The sequence below is a fragment of the Phyllobates terribilis genome, unplaced genomic scaffold (assembly GCF_046119375.1).
Source record: "Phyllobates terribilis strain yellow unplaced genomic scaffold, ASM4611937v1 Scaffold_12__6_contigs__length_324123572, whole genome shotgun sequence".
NCBI classification, from domain to species: domain Eukaryota; kingdom Metazoa; phylum Chordata; class Amphibia; order Anura; family Dendrobatidae; genus Phyllobates; species Phyllobates terribilis.
In genome coordinates this window covers 242,069,061-242,087,730 of record NW_027362772.1, presented here as the reverse complement: position 1 = coordinate 242,087,730, position 18,670 = coordinate 242,069,061, and the positions used below count along the sequence as shown (strand labels likewise).

The following is an 18,670-nucleotide window of genomic DNA, read 5'->3' as shown; positions in this document are numbered from 1 at the left end:
AGAGCGTAACAGCTGTTGCTGGGTGCTCAGCATAGCATCATGCAGAGCGTAACAGCTGTTGCTGGGTGCTCAGTATAGCATCATTCAGTGTGTAGCGGCTATTGCTGGGTGCTCAGCATAGCATCATTCAGTGTGTAGCAGCTATTGCTGGGTGCTCAGCATAGCTTCATTCAGTGTGTAGCGGCTGTTGCTGGGTGCTGCAGAACAGCTCCTATTCAAAAGGACTACAAGATGTTCTGCAGGAGCACTTTTACATCCACTGGAGCTGTTTTCAGCTGATCAGTGGGGGTGCCGGGTGTCACATTACCCACCGATCTCATATTGCTGACTTATCCCATGGATTTATCCATTTATCCCAATAATTTCTGCCTGGGCAACCCCTTTAACAGTCGCTGTACTTCTACACAAACTTGATGTCATTTGATAATTTTGTTGTACTCCTGAAAAACTACTCCAAGGTGTGGACCAATACGTGTCTCCCTTCCCCTTGCGGTTTGTTGTCAGGTATAATTTATATTCTGTAGTAACAAATGAAAAATAATAAGCGAAGATAGACTTCCCAGAACTGGGAAAGGGTCTTAGTCTTTCTGCACCTCCTCTCCATCAAACTGCATACAGGCAAAACAAATTGGCAGGCTTTCATGTCAGTGCACAATGTCAGGAGCAATGCATGCTGGGAAGTGAGATAAAAGTAATTTACAGCACCTGTAGTGCTGGCAGAATGCTGAAGAAAAGGAAGTGCCCACTGAAAATAATAAATTACTGAGCGGGAGACTCGGGAAAGTTCCTGGATATTTCAGATTGGTATGTGCAAAAAAAAACAATTGCAGCCTCTTGTGGAGGGTGAAGGTAGCAAGACCATGCTTTTGAATAGGTTCTTTGTGACATGAAAGTATAGAAAATAAGCAGTTTTTGCCATTCACATTTTTTTCTACAAGTTACTTTATCATTTATCAACTTACCTGAACATTATTGACAAAATTTCCCTCGATCTTCAGAATGCTTCCCACCTCTAAAGAGTCGTCAGCGTAGGGAAAGGGGAGTTCACAGTAGCGTTCGATATTGAACTTCTCCATTTTAAACTGTATGGTTGTGTTGTGTAGTATATGGAAAGCTGAATAGCAGAACACGTCATGTTACAAAGCTGGAGATCATTTCATACAGGACAAGGAAATCCACATATTTTTTAGCATTATTGGAGAAAGCGGCGTCCGTCCCTGGCGTATCCCCGATTCTTGCTGGGAAATGGATGCACATCTGTAAGGATGAGTACCCTTGTCTACTTCCTTAAAGAGGTTGTTAGCATTGATGACTAGTGATGGGCGAATTCGTGGATGTTCAGGTCTGGACGAACATCTATAAAATGTTCTGTTCGGGTACCAGAACGGTACCCGAACTCAAACCTGAACCCCATTCATATAAAATGAGGGCCTGAACATCCATGGTTTCCTGCGCTGTCATCAGCGTGACAGTGCAGGAAACAGGGTCTTTGATTGGCGGTTATATAGTTAGCACCGGTCAGAGCACTACGGGATCACACTGTCAGATGTCAGCGTGAGCCCGCAGCTGTGACTATGACTGGTGGTATAAAGCTTACCGCTGGTTACAAGTGTCGGCTGCTGAGAGTATACTATGCGATTACGCTCCTGTGTTAATGTGAACCTGCTGTCCTGGAGAGCAGTCACATTAGCGACTGCTGATGTGTCTGCTCTCCATGTCATCCGGATGGTCGTGAGACAGTATGGATTATCTTCACTTCGGACAGGCGAGGGATATGTTTTTTTTTTTATTTTTGGCTTTTTTTTTTCTTTTTTTTTTTTACAGGGGACAATGGCTTCAATGGATTAGGCGTTTATACTCGCCTAACTTTTTTTTTTAAATAAATGTGTAAAACCATGTGGACTTTTATTCTAAAAAAAGATTTTTTCATGCTGTGTCTTTATTTCCAAACTTTTACTATGGGGTTAGTAATGGGAACGTCTTATAGACGCCTCTCCCTTACTAGCCCCTGGGCTTTATGGCTACAAGGCTGAAATGAACCCCAACCCTATTAACACACTTGCCACCGCACCAGGTCAAGTGGGATGAGGCGAGGCGAAGCGACAGATTTAGCGCATCTTATTGATGCGCCATTTCTGGGGCCACTGAGGGCTGATGTCATTAGCCTCAGAGGGGGCTAGTATCCATAGCCCTTTCCCTGGCTATTAATATCAGCCCACAGCTGTCTGTTTAGCCTTTGATGGTTAGAATTTATAGGGGGACCCCCTATAAACTAGCCAGTAAATGCTAATAAAACAGCTGTGAGCTGGCTAGTAATATCAGCCACCTGAGAGTGGATTTTCCTCTGCTAAATAAGAATAATTAGTGGGAGCCCACTCTATATATTACACATAATGCACACCGCGAGTGCTGACTACAGCTCCCATCATTGTCATCTGGTCGCTCTGATATCAGGGAGAACAGGCGACAATGATGTGAGCTGCACTCAGCATCCGTCCGACACTTGGTACTCTGACATTCAACAGTCCAGCACTAGAGCTACCGTGAGACCCGGTGGCTTGAACTCAGGTAACTTTTCACCAGAGTTCAAAGCCATAGGTTCTCCTGACAGCTGTGAAGCCTGGAAACCTCATGGGAAACTTTGAGGGGCATTTTAAAGGGGTTGTTCAGTCAAAACCAATAAGTCTGCAGTTAACACTCAGTGTGACTGCAGTCTTATGAATCCCCCCCAGCGCACGCACTATTCTCTGCGGGGATTCGCCGGTTTCTGACTAGGGATCAGAGGGTATGTATATGAGTTATACATACCCCCGGCCAGTGGGTGCGGCCTCGTTCCATACACTTGTATTGAGCTGATGCCACTCCCCGTCTAGTGACATAGCCGTCTAGTGGATGTGGCAGACTAGAGAGCGCGTCCTCGCTCCATACAAGTGTATGGAGAGTGAAGCGGCGTTCACTGGCCAGGAGTATGTATAACTCGTACATACTCTAAGTTACCGGGTGTTAAAGCGGCAAACCCTCGCAGTGTACAGTGGAAGCACTGGGGGGATTCATAAGACTGCAGTCACACAGAGTGACTGCAGACTTAACAGTTTTGACTGGACAACCCCTTTAAGGTTACTGGCGTTTCCAGCTGCTGGAACACCAGCACTAAGGTTACCTTGGGTGTGTATCCCACGTAATTTTCATAATCAGCAGAGGGAAAGTCAAAGGCTGGGAGCTGATGCTAATATTCTGGGAACAGGACAATAGCCCTAAGGGTTCCCAGTCTATTAATATCAGCTGTTAGCTGTTGGCTTTGCCTTAACTGGTTATTATACAGGAGACCCCCCACCCAAAAAAAATTGATGTGTGGCCCCCCTATATTCACTAACCAGCAAAGGAGAAAAAAAAACAGCGGCGGGCTGATACTAATAGCCTAGGAAGGGGCCATTAGGCCACCATGTGGGGTAATAGGGTTGGGTTTCATGTCAGCCTTGTATTGGCAGCAGACATGAAGCCCAGGGATTAGTAATGGAGAGGCATCTATAAAACACCCCCATTACTAACCCCATAGTAAAAGATTGTAAATAAAGACACAGCATGAAAAAAATCCTTTATTTGAAATAAAAGTCCACACGGTTTTACACATTTATTTAAAAATAAAAAAACACAGTTCTACTCACCCAAAGTCTAATCCTTGAAGTCATTGTCCTCTGTAAAAAATAAAAAAGCTAATTTATACTCACCTAATACCTAATCACTGAAGCCAAAAAAAAAAAATATCCCTCACCTGTCCGAAGTGAAGGTAATCCATACTGTTCCATGACGATCCGGATGACATGGAGAGCAGTAACTTATGTGACTACTCTCCAGCGCAGCAGGCTCACACTGACAGAGGAGCGTAATCGCCCCCTTGTCAGTGTATAGCGCTGTGCTGCGATGAGAAAGTTCACAGGAGTTCATCAGCTGATGAACTCCGGTGAAGTTTCTTACCGCAGCACAGCACTATACACTGCAGGAACGATTACGCTCCTGACCGTGTAAGCCTACTGCCGGGAAGAACAGTCCAGTGGATTATCTTCAGGGCGAACAGGTGAGTATTATGGTGGATTATTCATTTTTATATTTTACAGGTGACAATGACATTGGGGATTAGGTGTTAAGGTGAGTATAATGATTTTTTTTTTTATTTCACTATTTATGGATTTCATTTTTTTTTTTACTTGGAGCAAAGGCGCCAGCTGTTGAATACTCCCATCAGTGGCGCCTGCTCTCGCTGATATCAGTGACAGCAGGCATAGGCTGATGGGAGTAGTACTCTTATCAGATGACACCTGTGACCAGCGGTAAGCTTTTTAATGCTGGTCACAGTCAGTTACAGCTACGGGCTCACGCTGACATCATGATCCCGCAGCACTCTGACTGGCGGTAATGATCTAACCACAGATCACAGCCCGTTTCCCGCGCTGCCATGCAGAGGACAGCATGGAAAACAGACGATGTTCGGGCTGCCGAACCCGAACAGTAACACATACTTCCTGAGGAAGTATAGGACCCTGACCGATCAGTCATTGATGACCTATCATAAGGATAGGTCATCAATAGAGATGGACGAACCTGAACAATAAAGTTCGGGGTCCGCACCGACACAGCTGTTCCGGTGGCCGGAAGTACTCACTTGCGGAGCTGGCCATCTTCTAATAGTGGCCAAAGTAGGGTACTACACATCGGCCTTCAATTCAAATCAATAGGAGACAGATGTACAGTACCCTGCAGCGGCCACTATCAGAAGATGGCCAGCTCCGCAAGTGAGTACTTCCGGACTGCCACCGACACCGCTAACAGCTGATCAGCGGGACTGCCGGGTGTCGGAACAAGACCGATCAGACACTGATGACCTATCCTAAGGCTAGGTCGTCAATGTAAAAGTAGTGGACAACCTCTATTTTAGGAGAGAGGTCTCACACATGTGCTGCCACTTTTCAGCTAGCAACAGGGACTCAAGGCGTTTTCACCCTTCCCTTCCAGACGCTGTCAATCACAGCTAGACAGCGTCCAGGATGGAGAGGGAAGACGCGCATCCCCACAGAAGATTGTGAAGAAACGCCCAGTTGCACTACAAGCAGAGATTTCCCATACTGCGCACCAGAAGAAGCAAATGTGAATAACTCTGCAATGGAGTGACGCAGCACAAAATGGAAAAGAGCAGCAGAATCAGAGGAACGCAGGGATTTTTGCAAGATATTCAACTCAATGTTTTAGAGCAAGTGATACAGTCATGGCCGAAAGTGTTGGCACCCTTGAAATTGTTCCAGAAAATGAAGTATTTCTCCCAGAACATTATTACAATTACACATGTTTTGTTATACACATTTATTTCCTTTGTGTGTATTGGAACAACCCAAAAAAAACAGAGAAAAAAAAGCAAATTGTACATAATTTCACAGAAAACCCCAAAAACGAGCCGGACAAAATTGTTGGCACCCTCAACTTAATATTTGGTTGCACACTCTTAGGAATAAATAACTGCAATCAATCGCTTCCTATAACCATCAACAAGCTTCTTACACCTCTCACCTGGAATTTTGGATGACTTTTCTTTTGCAAACTGCTCCAGGTCTCTCATATGAGAAGGCGTCTTCTCCCAACAGCAATTACAAGATCTCTCCACAGGTGATCAATGGGAATTAGACCCGGACTCATTGCTGCCACTTCAGAACTCTCCAACGCTTTGTTTCCATCCATTTCTGGGGGCTTCTTGAAGTATGTTTGGGGTCATTGTCCTGCTGGAAGACCCATGAGCTAGGACGCAAACCCAGCTTTCTGACACTGGGCACTACACTGCCACCCAAAATCCTTTGGTAATCTTTAGATTTTATGATGCCTTGCACACAGTCAAGGCACCCAGTGCCAGAAGCAGCAAAACAACAAAAAAACATATTTGAACCTCCACTATATTTGACTGTAGGTACTGTGTTCTTTTCTTTGTAAGCCTCATTCTGTTTTCTGTAAGCAGTAGAATGGTGTGCTTTACCAAATTGCTCTTTCTCAGTCTCATCTGTCCACAAGACGCTTTCCCAGAAGGATTTTGGGTTACTCACTTACATTTTGACAAACTGCAGTCTAGCTTTTCTATGTCTGTGTCAGCAGTGGGGTCCTCCTGTATCTCCTGCCATAGTGTTTCATTTCATTCAATTGTCGATGGATAGTTCTCGCCGACATTAATGCACCCGGAGCCTGCAGGACAGCTTGAGTTTCTTCGGAACTTGATTGGGACTGCTTATCCGCCATCTGGACTATCCTGCGTTGCAACCTTTCATCAATTTTTCTCTATCGTCCACATCCAGGGAGATTAGCTACACAGCCATGGGTTGTAACCTTTTTGATTATGTTGCGCACCGTGGACAAAGGAGCATCAAGATCTCTGAAGATGGATTTGTAACCTTGAGATTGTTGATATTGTTCAACAATTTTGGTTCTCAGGTCCTCAGACAGTTCTCTTCTCCTCTTTCTGTTCTCCGTGCTTAGTGTGGCACACACAGACACACAATGCAAAGATTGAGTCAACTTCTCCCCTTTTTATCTGGTTTCAGGTGTGATTTTCATGTTGCCCACACCTGTTACTTGCCACAGATGAATCTGAACGAGCATCACATGCTTGAAATAAAGTTGTTTACCCACAATTTTTGAAAGGTGGCAACAATTTTGTAGGGCCCTCTTTTGAGGTTTTGTGTGAAATTATGTCCAATTTGCCTTTTTTTTCTCAGTTTCTTTGCGTAGTTCCAATACACACAAAGGAAACAAACATGTGTATAACAAAACATGTGTAATTGCAATAATGTTTTGAGAGAAATACTTCATTTTCTGGAACAATTCCAAGGGTGCCAACACTTTTGGCCATGACTATGTCCTTTTTAACTACTACAATCCAATTAAGAGGTGCAGAAATATCTAAACATAAGTGCAGTGCTAATTTAATGCACTTAGGAGGCCTGTAGTAGTAAAAATGCCGCTCCAAGCATGTTCTCAACACACCCTGATTTTTAAATCGGATTGCATTAGTCCAATTTAATTGCAAGTGGGAGCGGGCCCTAAATCAGACATTGGCCACAAGTATTGTGCACAGATCCTACTAACTAGAATAGGATCCATGCAGAATATTTCTGGGGACCAATATGGTTCTCTTAGAAACTGTTCAGAGCGCACGTAAATGCCTGGAGGGAAACTTTAATCACGTAAAAAGAACTTTTCTTAAAGAAATTTTGCTGAGGTTTTTTTTAAATCCTCCATACGGTTCCTGAGATATGAGGCTTTTATTTAGTGCTAATTTTGTTGGCCTTTACTAAGGGGACGTGGCTCACAGGGTAATTATGCAGAGCAAGGTAAAAACACGCCCCAGAGGATTCAACAAACTACGCCCCCTTAGTAAAGACTATAAAAATTAGCACACCAAAAAAAGGCCCATATCTCTGGTGTCGTATGGCAGATTTAAAAAAAATAATAATAATCAGGGGAGATGTGGGAATAAGATAAGAACAAAAACTGGCCACTTCTGATCATGTGACAGTTCCTCTAAGGTCGTTGCCAATTTTAATTTTTAGCAATACCAAATTTATATATATTTTTTTTAATTATTTTAGTGGCTTTAAAAAAAAAAAAAAGTGAATTGTATAAAAATAAATTTGGTCGGTGTCACCATTTTCAGAGCCCCGCAAGTTTTTTTCCCCTCTTTTTCAGCCCATCAAGCTGTAGAAGACTAGCTCCGATCACTGTGGTTAGAGGCAGGTGCCGGTTGCATAACACAGCTGGCAAGTGTGCGGTATACAGCAGGCTCGGCTCCTGGGCCTGTTCCTTAGACCTGCACTGTCCTCATGAAATCTGTTAATACAATTCCTGCACAGTGTAACTACGATATGTCTATAAGCATTATTAATGGCAGCTCACCTTGATTCTTTTGCAGAGATTCAAAGAAATCACTGCGGGTGAAATGTGCTTCTTCCTGACTGCTGACACTAGCAGAGCAGGACATCGGCCGTGAAGACTCTTGTTCTGGGCACTGGAGATCTTTGCGTCCAGTGAGAACGCTACTATTCAACGAGTAGAGCTTAATATCCTTGATTTCAACATGTAACCTGTCGCTTCTTGACTGCTCATCATCCGATACAAAATTTTGAATAAATATTTGCCCTAGATGACCAACCAGAAGCTCAGGACTTCCAGGACTACGAGGTATGGACACAATGGGAGACTCAATGTTGATATTTAGAATAAGTTTTACCGGTTCGGTTTTGACATTGACGGGACAGGGTCCATCGTATTCATCCGTCTCATACAGATTGGTGTCCCGAAGTTTACGGGGTGTTTCAAATAAAGAAACCATCTCGCTATACTCTGCGGTTTTGGTGGCGAGTACAGAAGACACTTTGGAGGCCGCTGTCTTCAGCATGTTACGAAAGTTATCTTCTAGCTCGTCCATTGATAGGGTCAGCTCTTTTAGGAACTTGGCTGAATGGTTATAGTGTAAAGAAGCCATGTTAAGGTTCAGGGCAAATTCTTCCTTGGATTGCTCGATAAATGTAAAATTTAAGGCCTCCATTGGAACATAAGTTGCATCTCCTCGCACAAAAAAGCCTTCAAAGCAATCTGCATCACTTCCTTGGCTCTCAGAAGCCGAGGTATTGCCTATACTAATCACATATTGGTTTTTAGAAGAATCTTGTGCTAGGTCCATTAGCTGAAGGCAACCAAGAGAACCATTCACAGAAAATCGACTCCCTAGGGCCAGATTGACCTTAGTTCCACCTACGCTGGCAGTGGCAATCTTCCGCCCACTGTTATTCCCATCGGGCATGGCAACTGTCCTAAAGAGAAGAATGTTTAACCTATTAATGTCGATGGCTACTTGGGTGTTCTGCTCATAAGTTGACTGGTAAGTCTCCTGCTTACTATAATTGTTCTCAAAGTCAACTTTTAAAGGCTGAGGACTAATATCGTCATTATCTCGGGGAAAAGACTTCTGAAGAAAAGCAATGAGTTCTACAATTGTTTCGGGGTTAAGGATGATGTCTAGGTTGTTCACCTGAACAGTCATTACTTGCAAGGAGCTGTCCAAATTCATTGATGGACACTCCGAGCTCACAAACTGATATTCAATCTTTATAAGAGATTCTTGATCTTTTAAGGTGATGTTTTCGAGCGAGTTATACTTATTTTGGCTCGGGCATGAATTAGAGGGTGAAAATTCATTAGTATCAGACACTGGAGACTGTGCCCGGCTTTCTCTCAGACTTCCGGTTGGGGCATCTAAACACAGGTTTTTGTGAGAGGCCATCAGAAGATCGAAGTCCGATCCATACGTCTGCATGGTGTCCACCATGAGTAGACCGTGGACAGTCAGAGAAACCTCGGCATCGTAGGGTCTCTTTACAAAATGTGCGTTAGAGCCGAAGACTTTAAGAAGTGAAATATAGCGGCCACAGCTTTCTACGCCGAGCTGCATGTAATTAATCTTAAACTCGGCTAAGAGAAGCTTGGACTCCACAAGAACTTCTCTGGTGTGCTGCTCCAGAGTGACAATGCTCTGCGTCAGGTTCATGACAGAGTCCGGCATCCTTCCATGGTTCTCAGTATCAAGAAATATCTTCTCCTTCCTGAGGATCATATTATCTGCTGTTTTGTTCTCAGAATTGGACAAGCTTGTTAAGCATTTTCTTAAAGCGAATATCTTGTCCTCGTTAACATGAATTTTCAGATCTGGCAGGGTACCAGAAAGCACGGCGCCAGGGTACTGAGGATCCGAGGTGTAGATCAGTCTCCGCTCCAGTTGTAAATGGACGTTGAACTTTTCCACAACATGGGTTGGACCAACTTCATTGTCTTGGATATGTTTCCAATTGTCTTTCACGTGTCCGACCATGATCTGCAAGTCCTTAAATGACAGTGTGTATTTTTCATACATTTTATTGCTTAGTAAATAGGCTTCTAACTGCTCCTCGCTCAGCTCTGTTCCACTGCCACTAGACGTGTCCACCCCGGTTTTGACATCCATCTCTGGCGGAGGACTGTTGGTAGGTGTTGCTAGAGGGGTTTTATACTCGTCATCGCTTATGTCATTTGTTTCAGCAGAAAACTTATCTAAAAGTTTTTGCTTGCAGTGGTCTGGAAGACAAAAAGCAAAAAGAAGCACGTTGTCATTGATGTGCCACATAGATAAATAAATATAACATGATTACATGTGTGACACCTGAATCTGCTTCTGTCAGCGGGTGGCACTGCACTCTCATTGTAGATAATGCAAGGAGAACACTCTAGTTCCGTGTCCTCTGAAACTTGTAGTTCTATCAGGGTTAGGAGATCTAGTGTTAACTTCTGCTCCCCTCTCTGCTGTGTGGACTGAGTTGGTCTGCAAGCTATTTAAGCTCCTGACATCCTGCAGTTCACTGCCAGTTATAACTTGACTAGCTTCAGTGAACTTCTACATTCTTGCTTATATTCCCAGAGAATATTTCAGATTTTGACCTTGGCTAGTTTTTTTTTAACTACTCTCCAGCCTTGCGATTTTGTCCCTGCACCGACCTCCTGTTTCTAACCTGGCTACTGGACCATTCTTTCTGTCAACCTCCACCACCGGCCAGGGGTTAATGGGTAAAGGCCAGAGAAACCCCTGGAATCTGGTAAACAGAGGACTTGCGTCTGTCCATAGTAGCCATTTTAGAGCAGCAAAGGTGGCCACTGACAGACCCTCTACCAACAGCACTTTTAAAGATTGCTTCATACTGGAGAGCATTTTAGAAAGGTGTATGATCAGGAAACTTTTAATGTTACCCCGCGGCACACTTAAACCCCCACCTATTAAGGAGTAGCAGTAGTAGAGGTGTAGTTGAACATCCTCAGAAAGATGAAAACTGTTTCAATATAGCAGTCTAAAGGTTAAATGGGTTAATTCAGCCCCTCTCTTCTACCCACTCTAACATCAAGAGGGGAGAAACTATGCTGCACAGCCGAAAGGAGCAGATGCCTCATACCCAGCAAGCGTCTTATCATTTAATCCACTGTGCACCTGAGCATGCAACTTTGTGTTTCCCCTTTCAATTTCAGATCTGATCACATTTGATCATAAAATTTAAAATTAGTTATCCTGTGCTGATTTTAAGTTACAGTCTGAATTATACTGCAGAGCAGCATTCATACTTCTGCTGGTCATCAGAATATTAAACGCAGGCAAACAACTTCATGTAGGATACACACCCAAAACACCTTATCACATTACTGTACCAGTCCACAACAATACATTGATGGTAAATCACCAGAGCAAACTTTGTGAAGACTTTGAACCCATAAGGGAAACTAGGAAACTTAAGCTGTGGGGTCTGAGGTATTGTGAGTGCAGCTCTGGAGTATAATACAGGATGTAACTCAGGATCAGTACAGGATAAGTAATGTAATGTATGTACACAGTGACTCCACCAGCAGAATAGTGAGTGCAGCTCTGGAGTATAATACAGGATGTAACTCAGGATCAGTACAGGATCAGTAATGTAATGTATGTACACAGTGACTGCACCAGCAGAATAATGAGTGCAGCTCTGGAGTATAATACAGGATGCAACTCAGGATCAGCACAGGATAAGTATTGTAATGTATGTACACAGTGACTGCACCAGCAGAATAGTGAGTGCAGCTCTGGAGTATAATACAGGATGTAACTCAGGATCAGTACAGGATCAGTAATGTAATGTATGTACACAGTGACTGCACCAGCAGAATAATGAGTGCAGCTCTGGAGTATAATACAGGATGCAACTCAGGATCAGCACAGGATAAGTATTGTAATGTATGTACACAGTGACTGCACCAGCAGAATAGTCAGTGCAGCTCTGGAGTATAATACAGGATGCAACTCAAGATCAGCACAGGATAAGTATTGTAATGTATGTACACAGTGACTGCACCAGCAGAATAGTGAGTGCAGCTGTGGAGTATAATACAGGATGTAACTCAGGATCAGTACAGGATCAGTAATGTAATGTATGTACACAGTGACTGCACCAGCAGAATAATGAGTGCAGCTCTGGAGTATAATACAGGATGCAACTCAGGATCAGCACAGGATAAGTATTGTAATGTATGTACACAGTGACTGCACCAGCAGAATAGTGAGTGCAGCTCTGGAGTATAATACAGGATGTAACTCAGGATCAGTACAAGATAAGAAATGTAATATATGTATACAGTGACTGCACAAGCAGTATAGTGAGTGCAGCTCTGGAGTATAATACAGGAGGTAACTCAGGATCAGTACAGGATAAGTAATGTAATGTATGTACACAGTGACTCCACCAGCAGAATAGTGAGTGCAGCTCTGGAGTATAATACAGGATGTAACTCAGGGTCAGTACAGGATCCGTAATGTAATGTATGTACACTGACTCCACCAGCAGAATAGTGAGTGCAGCTCTGGAGTATAATACAGAATGTAACGCAGGATCAGTACAGGATAAGTAATGTAATGTATGTACACAGTGACTCCACCAGCAGAATAGTGAGTGCAGCTCTGGAATATAATACAGGGTGTAACTCAGGATCAGTAATGTATGTACACAGTGACTGCACCAGCAGAATAGTGAGTGCAGCTCTGGAGTATAATACAGGATGAAACTCAGGATCAGTACAGGATAAGAAATGTAATATATGTATACAGTGACTCCACCAGCAGAATAGTGAGTGCAGCTCTGGAGTATAACACAGGATGTAACTCAGGATCAGTACAGGATAAGAAATGTAATATATGTATACAGTGACTGCACAAGCAGAATAGGGAGTGCAGCTCTGGAGTATAATACAGAATGTAACGCAGGATCAGTACAGGATAAGTAATGTAATGTATGTACACAGTGACTGCACCAGCAGAATAGTGAGTGCAGCTCTGGAGTATAATACAGGATGTAACTCAGAATCAGTGCAGGATAAGTAATGTATGTACACAGTGACTGCACCAGCAGAATAGTGAGTGCAGCTCTGGAGTATAATACAGGATGTAACTCAGGATCAGTACAGGATAAGTAATGTAATGTATGTACACAGTGACTGCACCAGCAGAATAGTGAGTGCAGCTCTGGAGTATAATACAGGATGTAACTCAGGATCAGTACAGGATAAGTAATGTAATGTATGCACACAGTGAGTGCACCAGCAGAATAGTGAGTGCAGCTCTGGATTATAATACAGGATGTAACTCAGGATCAGTACAGGATAAGTAATGTAATGTATGTACACAGTGACTGCACCAGCAGAATAGTGAGTGCAGCTCTGGAGTATAATACAGGATGTTACTCAGGATCAGTACAGGATCAGTAATGTAATGTATGTACACAGTGACTGCACCAGCAGAATAGTGAGTGCAGCTCTGGATTATAATACAGGATGTAACTCAGGATCAGTACAGGATAAGTAATGTAATGTATGTACACAGTGACTCCACCTGCAGAATAGTGAGTGCAGCTCTGGAGTATAATACAGGATGTAACTCAGGATCAGTACAGGATAAGTAATGTAATGTATGTACATAGTGACTGCATCAGCAGAATAGAGAGTGCAGCTCTGGAGTATAACACAGGATGTAACTCAGGATCAGTAATGTAATGTATGTACATAGTGACTCCACCAGCAGAATAGTGAGTGCAGCTCTGGAATATAATACAGGGTGTAACTCAGGATCAGTAATGTATGTACACAGTGACTGCACCAGCAGAATAGTGAGTGCAGCTCTGGAATATAATACAGGGTGTAACTCAGGATCAGCACAGGATAAGTAATGTAATGTATGTACATAGTGACTCCACCAGCAGAATAGTGAGTGCAGCTCTGGAATATAATACAGGGTGTAACTCAGGATCAGTAATGTATGTACACAGTGACTGCACCAGCAGAATAGTGAGTGCAGCTCTGGATTATAATACAGGATGTAACTCAGGATCAGTACAGGATAAGTAATGTATGTACACAGTGACTCCACCTGCAGAATAGTGAGTGCAGCTCTGGAGTATAATACAGGGTGTAACTCAGGATCAGCACAGGATAAGTAATGTAATGTATGTACATAGTGACTGCATCAGCAGAATAGTGAGTGCAGCTCTGGAGTATAACACAGGATGTAACTCAGGATCAGTACAGGATAAGTAATGTAATGTATGTACACAGTGACTCCACCAGCAGAATAGTGAGAGCAGCTCTGGAATATAATACAGGGTGTAACTCAGGATCAGTAATGTATGTACACAGTGACCGCACCAGCAGAATAGTGAGTGCAGCTCTGGAATATAATACAGGGTGTAACTCAGGATCAGTACAGGATCAGTAATGTAATGTATGTACAGAGTGACCTCACCAGCAGAATAGTGAGTGCAGCTCTAGAGTATAATACAGGATGTAACTCAGGATCAGTACAGGATCAGTAATGTAATGTATGTACACAGTGACTGCACCAGCAGAATAGTGAGTGCAGCTCTGGAGTATAATACAGGATGTAACTCAGGATCAGTACAGGATAAGTAATGTAATGTATGTACACAGTGACTGCACCAGCAGAATAGTGAGTGCAGCTCTGGAGTATAATACAGGATGTAACTCAGGATAAGTACAAGATAAGAAGTTAATTGTATTTTTAAAGTTACTCAACTTATGTAGATGAATTCTGCTTGTAGACAGTAAAATGATGCCTATATGCAGATGTATGCACTTAAAATATGATGTATGAACACATTAGAAAAGTCACATGGAATAAACATTTCTTATACAAGTTTTCTACCTTGGGAATTGGTTAGTAAAATCCTTCCTAAGTCCACCACTACTAGAACTGGATCTTTGCTCAGGAAATCATCAGGAAAGATGACCTGAGGGGCACAGATATCAAGACGCAATGTCCAGCGACGACTGTTTTCCTGAGAAGAACCAGAAGAAAATCAGACAAAAACATGCAATAGGAAAATATTAATCCAGTAAAATACAAGACATTGCTACAAAACACTTACAATAAATTCCCCGACCAGTAACCGATCAATCGTTTGACGAATTTCAGCTTTTGTTTGTATTTTTAGCTTATTGTATTGTCTCCTCGCAGCTTCAGCCACTCTGAGCTCCAGCTCCGACTGATATCCGAACCCTGAAAGAGAGAAAGACTCCATGATGTATGGAACAACTACCGGCAGCAAAAGCTCAGCACGTCAGAACTGGTATCTGATGAGGAAGAATTGCCGCAGGGTCTCATTTCACATACAAGGTCCCTGTTATTTTGTAAGGTACTAGAATCATGATGCTGGGTCTGCAATTATACAAACGGGAAAAAGCGGGAGATATAGAGAGCAAAAGATGGAGAGAGAGAAATATGGAGTGTGAGCGTAACAGAGAGTGATGGAGAGATAGATCAAGAATAAAGAGCAAGAGATGGAGAAAGGGAATAGAAAGTATAGATGAAAAGACCAAGACAAAAAAAAAAAAGAGGTATAGAGAGAAAGCGGGTGATAGAGTGCATGAAAATAGAGAGTGAGCATAACAGAGTGAAAGATGGAGATGAAGAGCCAGAGTCAAGTAGAATGAGATGGTGAGCAGGGGTAGATCAAGATTAAGAGACCATGAGATAAAAGAGAGGTATAGAGGAAAAGCAGGGAAGAGACAGAAAGCGGGTGACAGCGTACATGAGATGGAGAGGGTGAAAAATAAAGAGTGAGCATAACAAAGTGAAAGATAGAGAGGGAGATGAAGAGGCAGAGTCAAGAATGAAGAGCAAGAGGTGGTGAAAGGGAGAGGCAGAGAGTAAAGTGTAAGAGACCATGGGATAAAAAAAGAGGTATAGAAAAAATAGAAATCAAGGGAATGCTTTATCTTTTTTTCAGATAAGCATAGTGTCGCCTCCTAGTGGACAGCAGCATAACCCAAGGTCCTGTGTCCCCCAATGAGGCGACAGAGTAATAGAAATCAAGGGAAAGACAGATAGAGAAAGAGTGAAAGAGGAATATGCAGAGAGCCAGATGGAGATACTGAGAGCAAGAAATGGAAAGTGAGAGGGATAGAGGGATTAGGCGACTAGGTAGAGTACCATTTTGAGAGACACAAAGCAAGAAAAAGATGGACAGGGAGAATGAGAGGCAAGGGAGGGAATGAGAGGACGAGAGAGAGGGATAGGAAGCGAGAGAGAGGAGAGATGGATAAGGTGAGAGAAAGAGGGATGCAGAGACAGACAGGAAGATAAAGAAGAAAAGAGGGATAAATAGGGGGATAGAGAGAGAGAGGGGGACAGAGAGAGAGAGAGAGAGGGGGACAGAGAGAGAGAGGGACAGAAAGAGAGAGAGAGATGGACAGAAAGAGAGAGAGAGGGGGACAGAAAGAGAGGGAGACAGAAAGAGAGGGTGGCAGAAAGAGAGAGAGAGAGGGGGACAGAAAGAGAGAGAGAGGGTGGCAGACAGAGAGAGAGAGAGAGAGGGTGGCAGACAGAGAGAGAGGGGGGCAGACAGAGAGAGAGAGAGAGAGGGGGGCAGACAGAGAGAGAGGGGGGCAGACAGAGAGAGAGGGGGGCAGACAGAGAGAGAGAGAGGGGCAGACAGAGAGAGAGAGGGGCAGACAGAGAGAGAGGGGCAGACAGAGAGAGAGGGGGGCAGACAGAGAGAGAGAGAGGGGGGCAGACAGAGAGAGAGAGAGAGGGGCAGACAGAGAGAGAGAGAGAGAGAGAGAGAGAGGGGGGCAGACAGAGAGAGAGAGAGAGGGGGGCAGACAGAGAGAGAGGGGGCAGACAGAGAGAGAGAGAGAGAGAGAGAGGGGGGCAGACAGAGAGAGAGAGAGAGGGGGGCAGACAGAGAGAGAGGGGGCAGACAGAGAGAGAGAGAGAGAGAGAGAGGGGGGCAGACAGAGAGAGAGAGAGGGGGGCAGACAGAGAGAGAGAGAGGGGGGCAGACAGAGAGAGAGAGAGAGGGGGCAGACAGAGAGAGAGAGAGAGAGGGGGGCAGACAGAGAGAGAGGGGGCAGACAGAGAGAGAGAGAGAGAGAGAGAGGGGGGCAGACAGAGAGAGAGAGGGGGGCAGACAGAGAGAGAGAGAGGGGGGCAGACAGAGAGAGAGAGAGGGGGGCAGACAGAGAGAGAGAGGGGGGCAGACAGAGAGAGAGAGAGGGGGGCAGACAGAGAGAGAGAGAGGGGGGCAGACAGAGAGAGAGAGAGGGGGGCAGACAGAGAGAGAGAGAGGGGGGCAGACAGAGAGAGAGAGAGGGGGGCAGACAGAGAGAGAGAGAGGGGGGCAGACAGAGAGAGAGAGAGGGGGGCAGACAGAGAGAGAGAGAGGGGGGCAGACAGAGAGAGAGAGAGGGGGCAGACAGAGAGAGAGAGAGGGGGCAGACAGAGAGAGAGAGAGGGGGGCAGACAGAGAGAGAGAGAGGGGGGCAGACAGAGAGAGAGAGAGGGGGGCAGACAGAGAGAGAGAGAGGGGGGCAGACAGAGAGAGAGAGAGGGGGGCAGACAGAGAGAGAGAGAGGGGGGCAGACAGAGAGAGAGAGAGGGGGGCAGACAGAGAGAGAGAGAGGGGGGCAGACAGAGAGAGAGAGAGGGGGGCAGACAGAGAGAGAGAGAGGGGGGCAGACAGAGAGAGAGAGAGGGGGGCAGACAGAGAGAGAGAGAGGGGGGCAGACAGAGAGAGAGAGAGGGGGGCAGACAGAGAGAGAGAGAGGGGGGCAGACAGAGAGAGAGAGGGGGGCAGACAGAGAGAGAGAGAGGGGGGCAGACAGAGAGAGAGAGAGGGGGGCAGACAGAGAGAGAGAGAGGGGGGCAGACAGAGAGAGAGAGAGGGGGGCAGACAGAGAGAGAGAGAGGGGGGACAGAGAGAGAGAGGGGGGACAGAGAGAGAGAGGGGGGACAGAGAGAGAGAGGGGGGACAGAGAGAGAGAGGGGGGACAGAGAGAGAGAGGGGGGGGGACAGAGAGAGAGGGGGGGGACAGAGAGAGAGGGGGGGGACAGAGAGAGAGGGGGGGACACAGAGAGAGGGGGGGACACAGAGAGAGGGGGGGACACAGAGAGAGGGGGGGACACAGAGAGAGGGGGGGACACAGAGAGAGGGGGGGACACAGAGAGAGGGGGGGACACAGAGAGAGGGGGGGACACAGAGAGAGGGGGGGACACAGAGAGAGGGGGGGACACAGAGAGAGGGGGGGACACAGAGAGAGGGGGGGACACAGAGAGAGGGGGGACACAGAGAGAGGGGGGGACACAGAGAGAGGGGGGGACACAGAGAGAGGGGGGACAGAGAGAGAGGGGGGACAGAGAGAGAGGGGGACAGAGAGAGAGGGGGACAGAGAGAGAGGGGGGACAGAGAGAGAGGGGGGACAGAGAGAGAGGGGGGACAGAGAGAGAGGGGGGACAGAGAGAGGGGGGGGCAGAGAGAGGGGGGGGACAGAGAGAGAGAGAGGGGGACAGAGAGAGAGAGAGGGGGACAGAGAGAGAGAGAGGGGGACAGAGAGAGAGAGAGGGGGACAGAGAGAGAGAGAGGGGGACAGAGAGAGAGAGAGGGGGACAGAGAGAGAGAGAGGGGGACAGAGAGAGAGAGAGAGAGAGGGGGACAGAGAGAGAGAGGGGGACAGAGAGAGAGAGGGGGACAGAGAGAGAGAGAGGGGGACAAAGAGAGAGAGAGAGGGACAGAGAGAGAGAGAGGGG

General features: G+C 45.5%; 1 protein-coding gene across 1 annotated transcript in view; it reads right to left on the bottom strand.

Moving 5' to 3' along the window:
• The window catches only part of VPS13D (vacuolar protein sorting 13 homolog D), a 225,904-nt gene that overhangs the window by 170,815 nt on the left and 36,419 nt on the right, over window positions 1–18,670 (bottom strand). The window contains exons 14-18 of the mRNA XM_073655412.1: window positions 15,297–15,301; window positions 15,012–15,194; window positions 14,789–14,921; window positions 7,927–10,140; window positions 963–1,114 (exon numbers count right to left, since the gene is read on the bottom strand). Coding sequence (XP_073511513.1) covers window positions 963–1,114; window positions 7,927–10,140; window positions 14,789–14,921; window positions 15,012–15,194; window positions 15,297–15,301 — 2,687 coding nt within the window. The remainder of the gene's footprint in view (window positions 1–962; window positions 1,115–7,926; window positions 10,141–14,788; window positions 14,922–15,011; window positions 15,195–15,296; window positions 15,302–18,670) is intronic.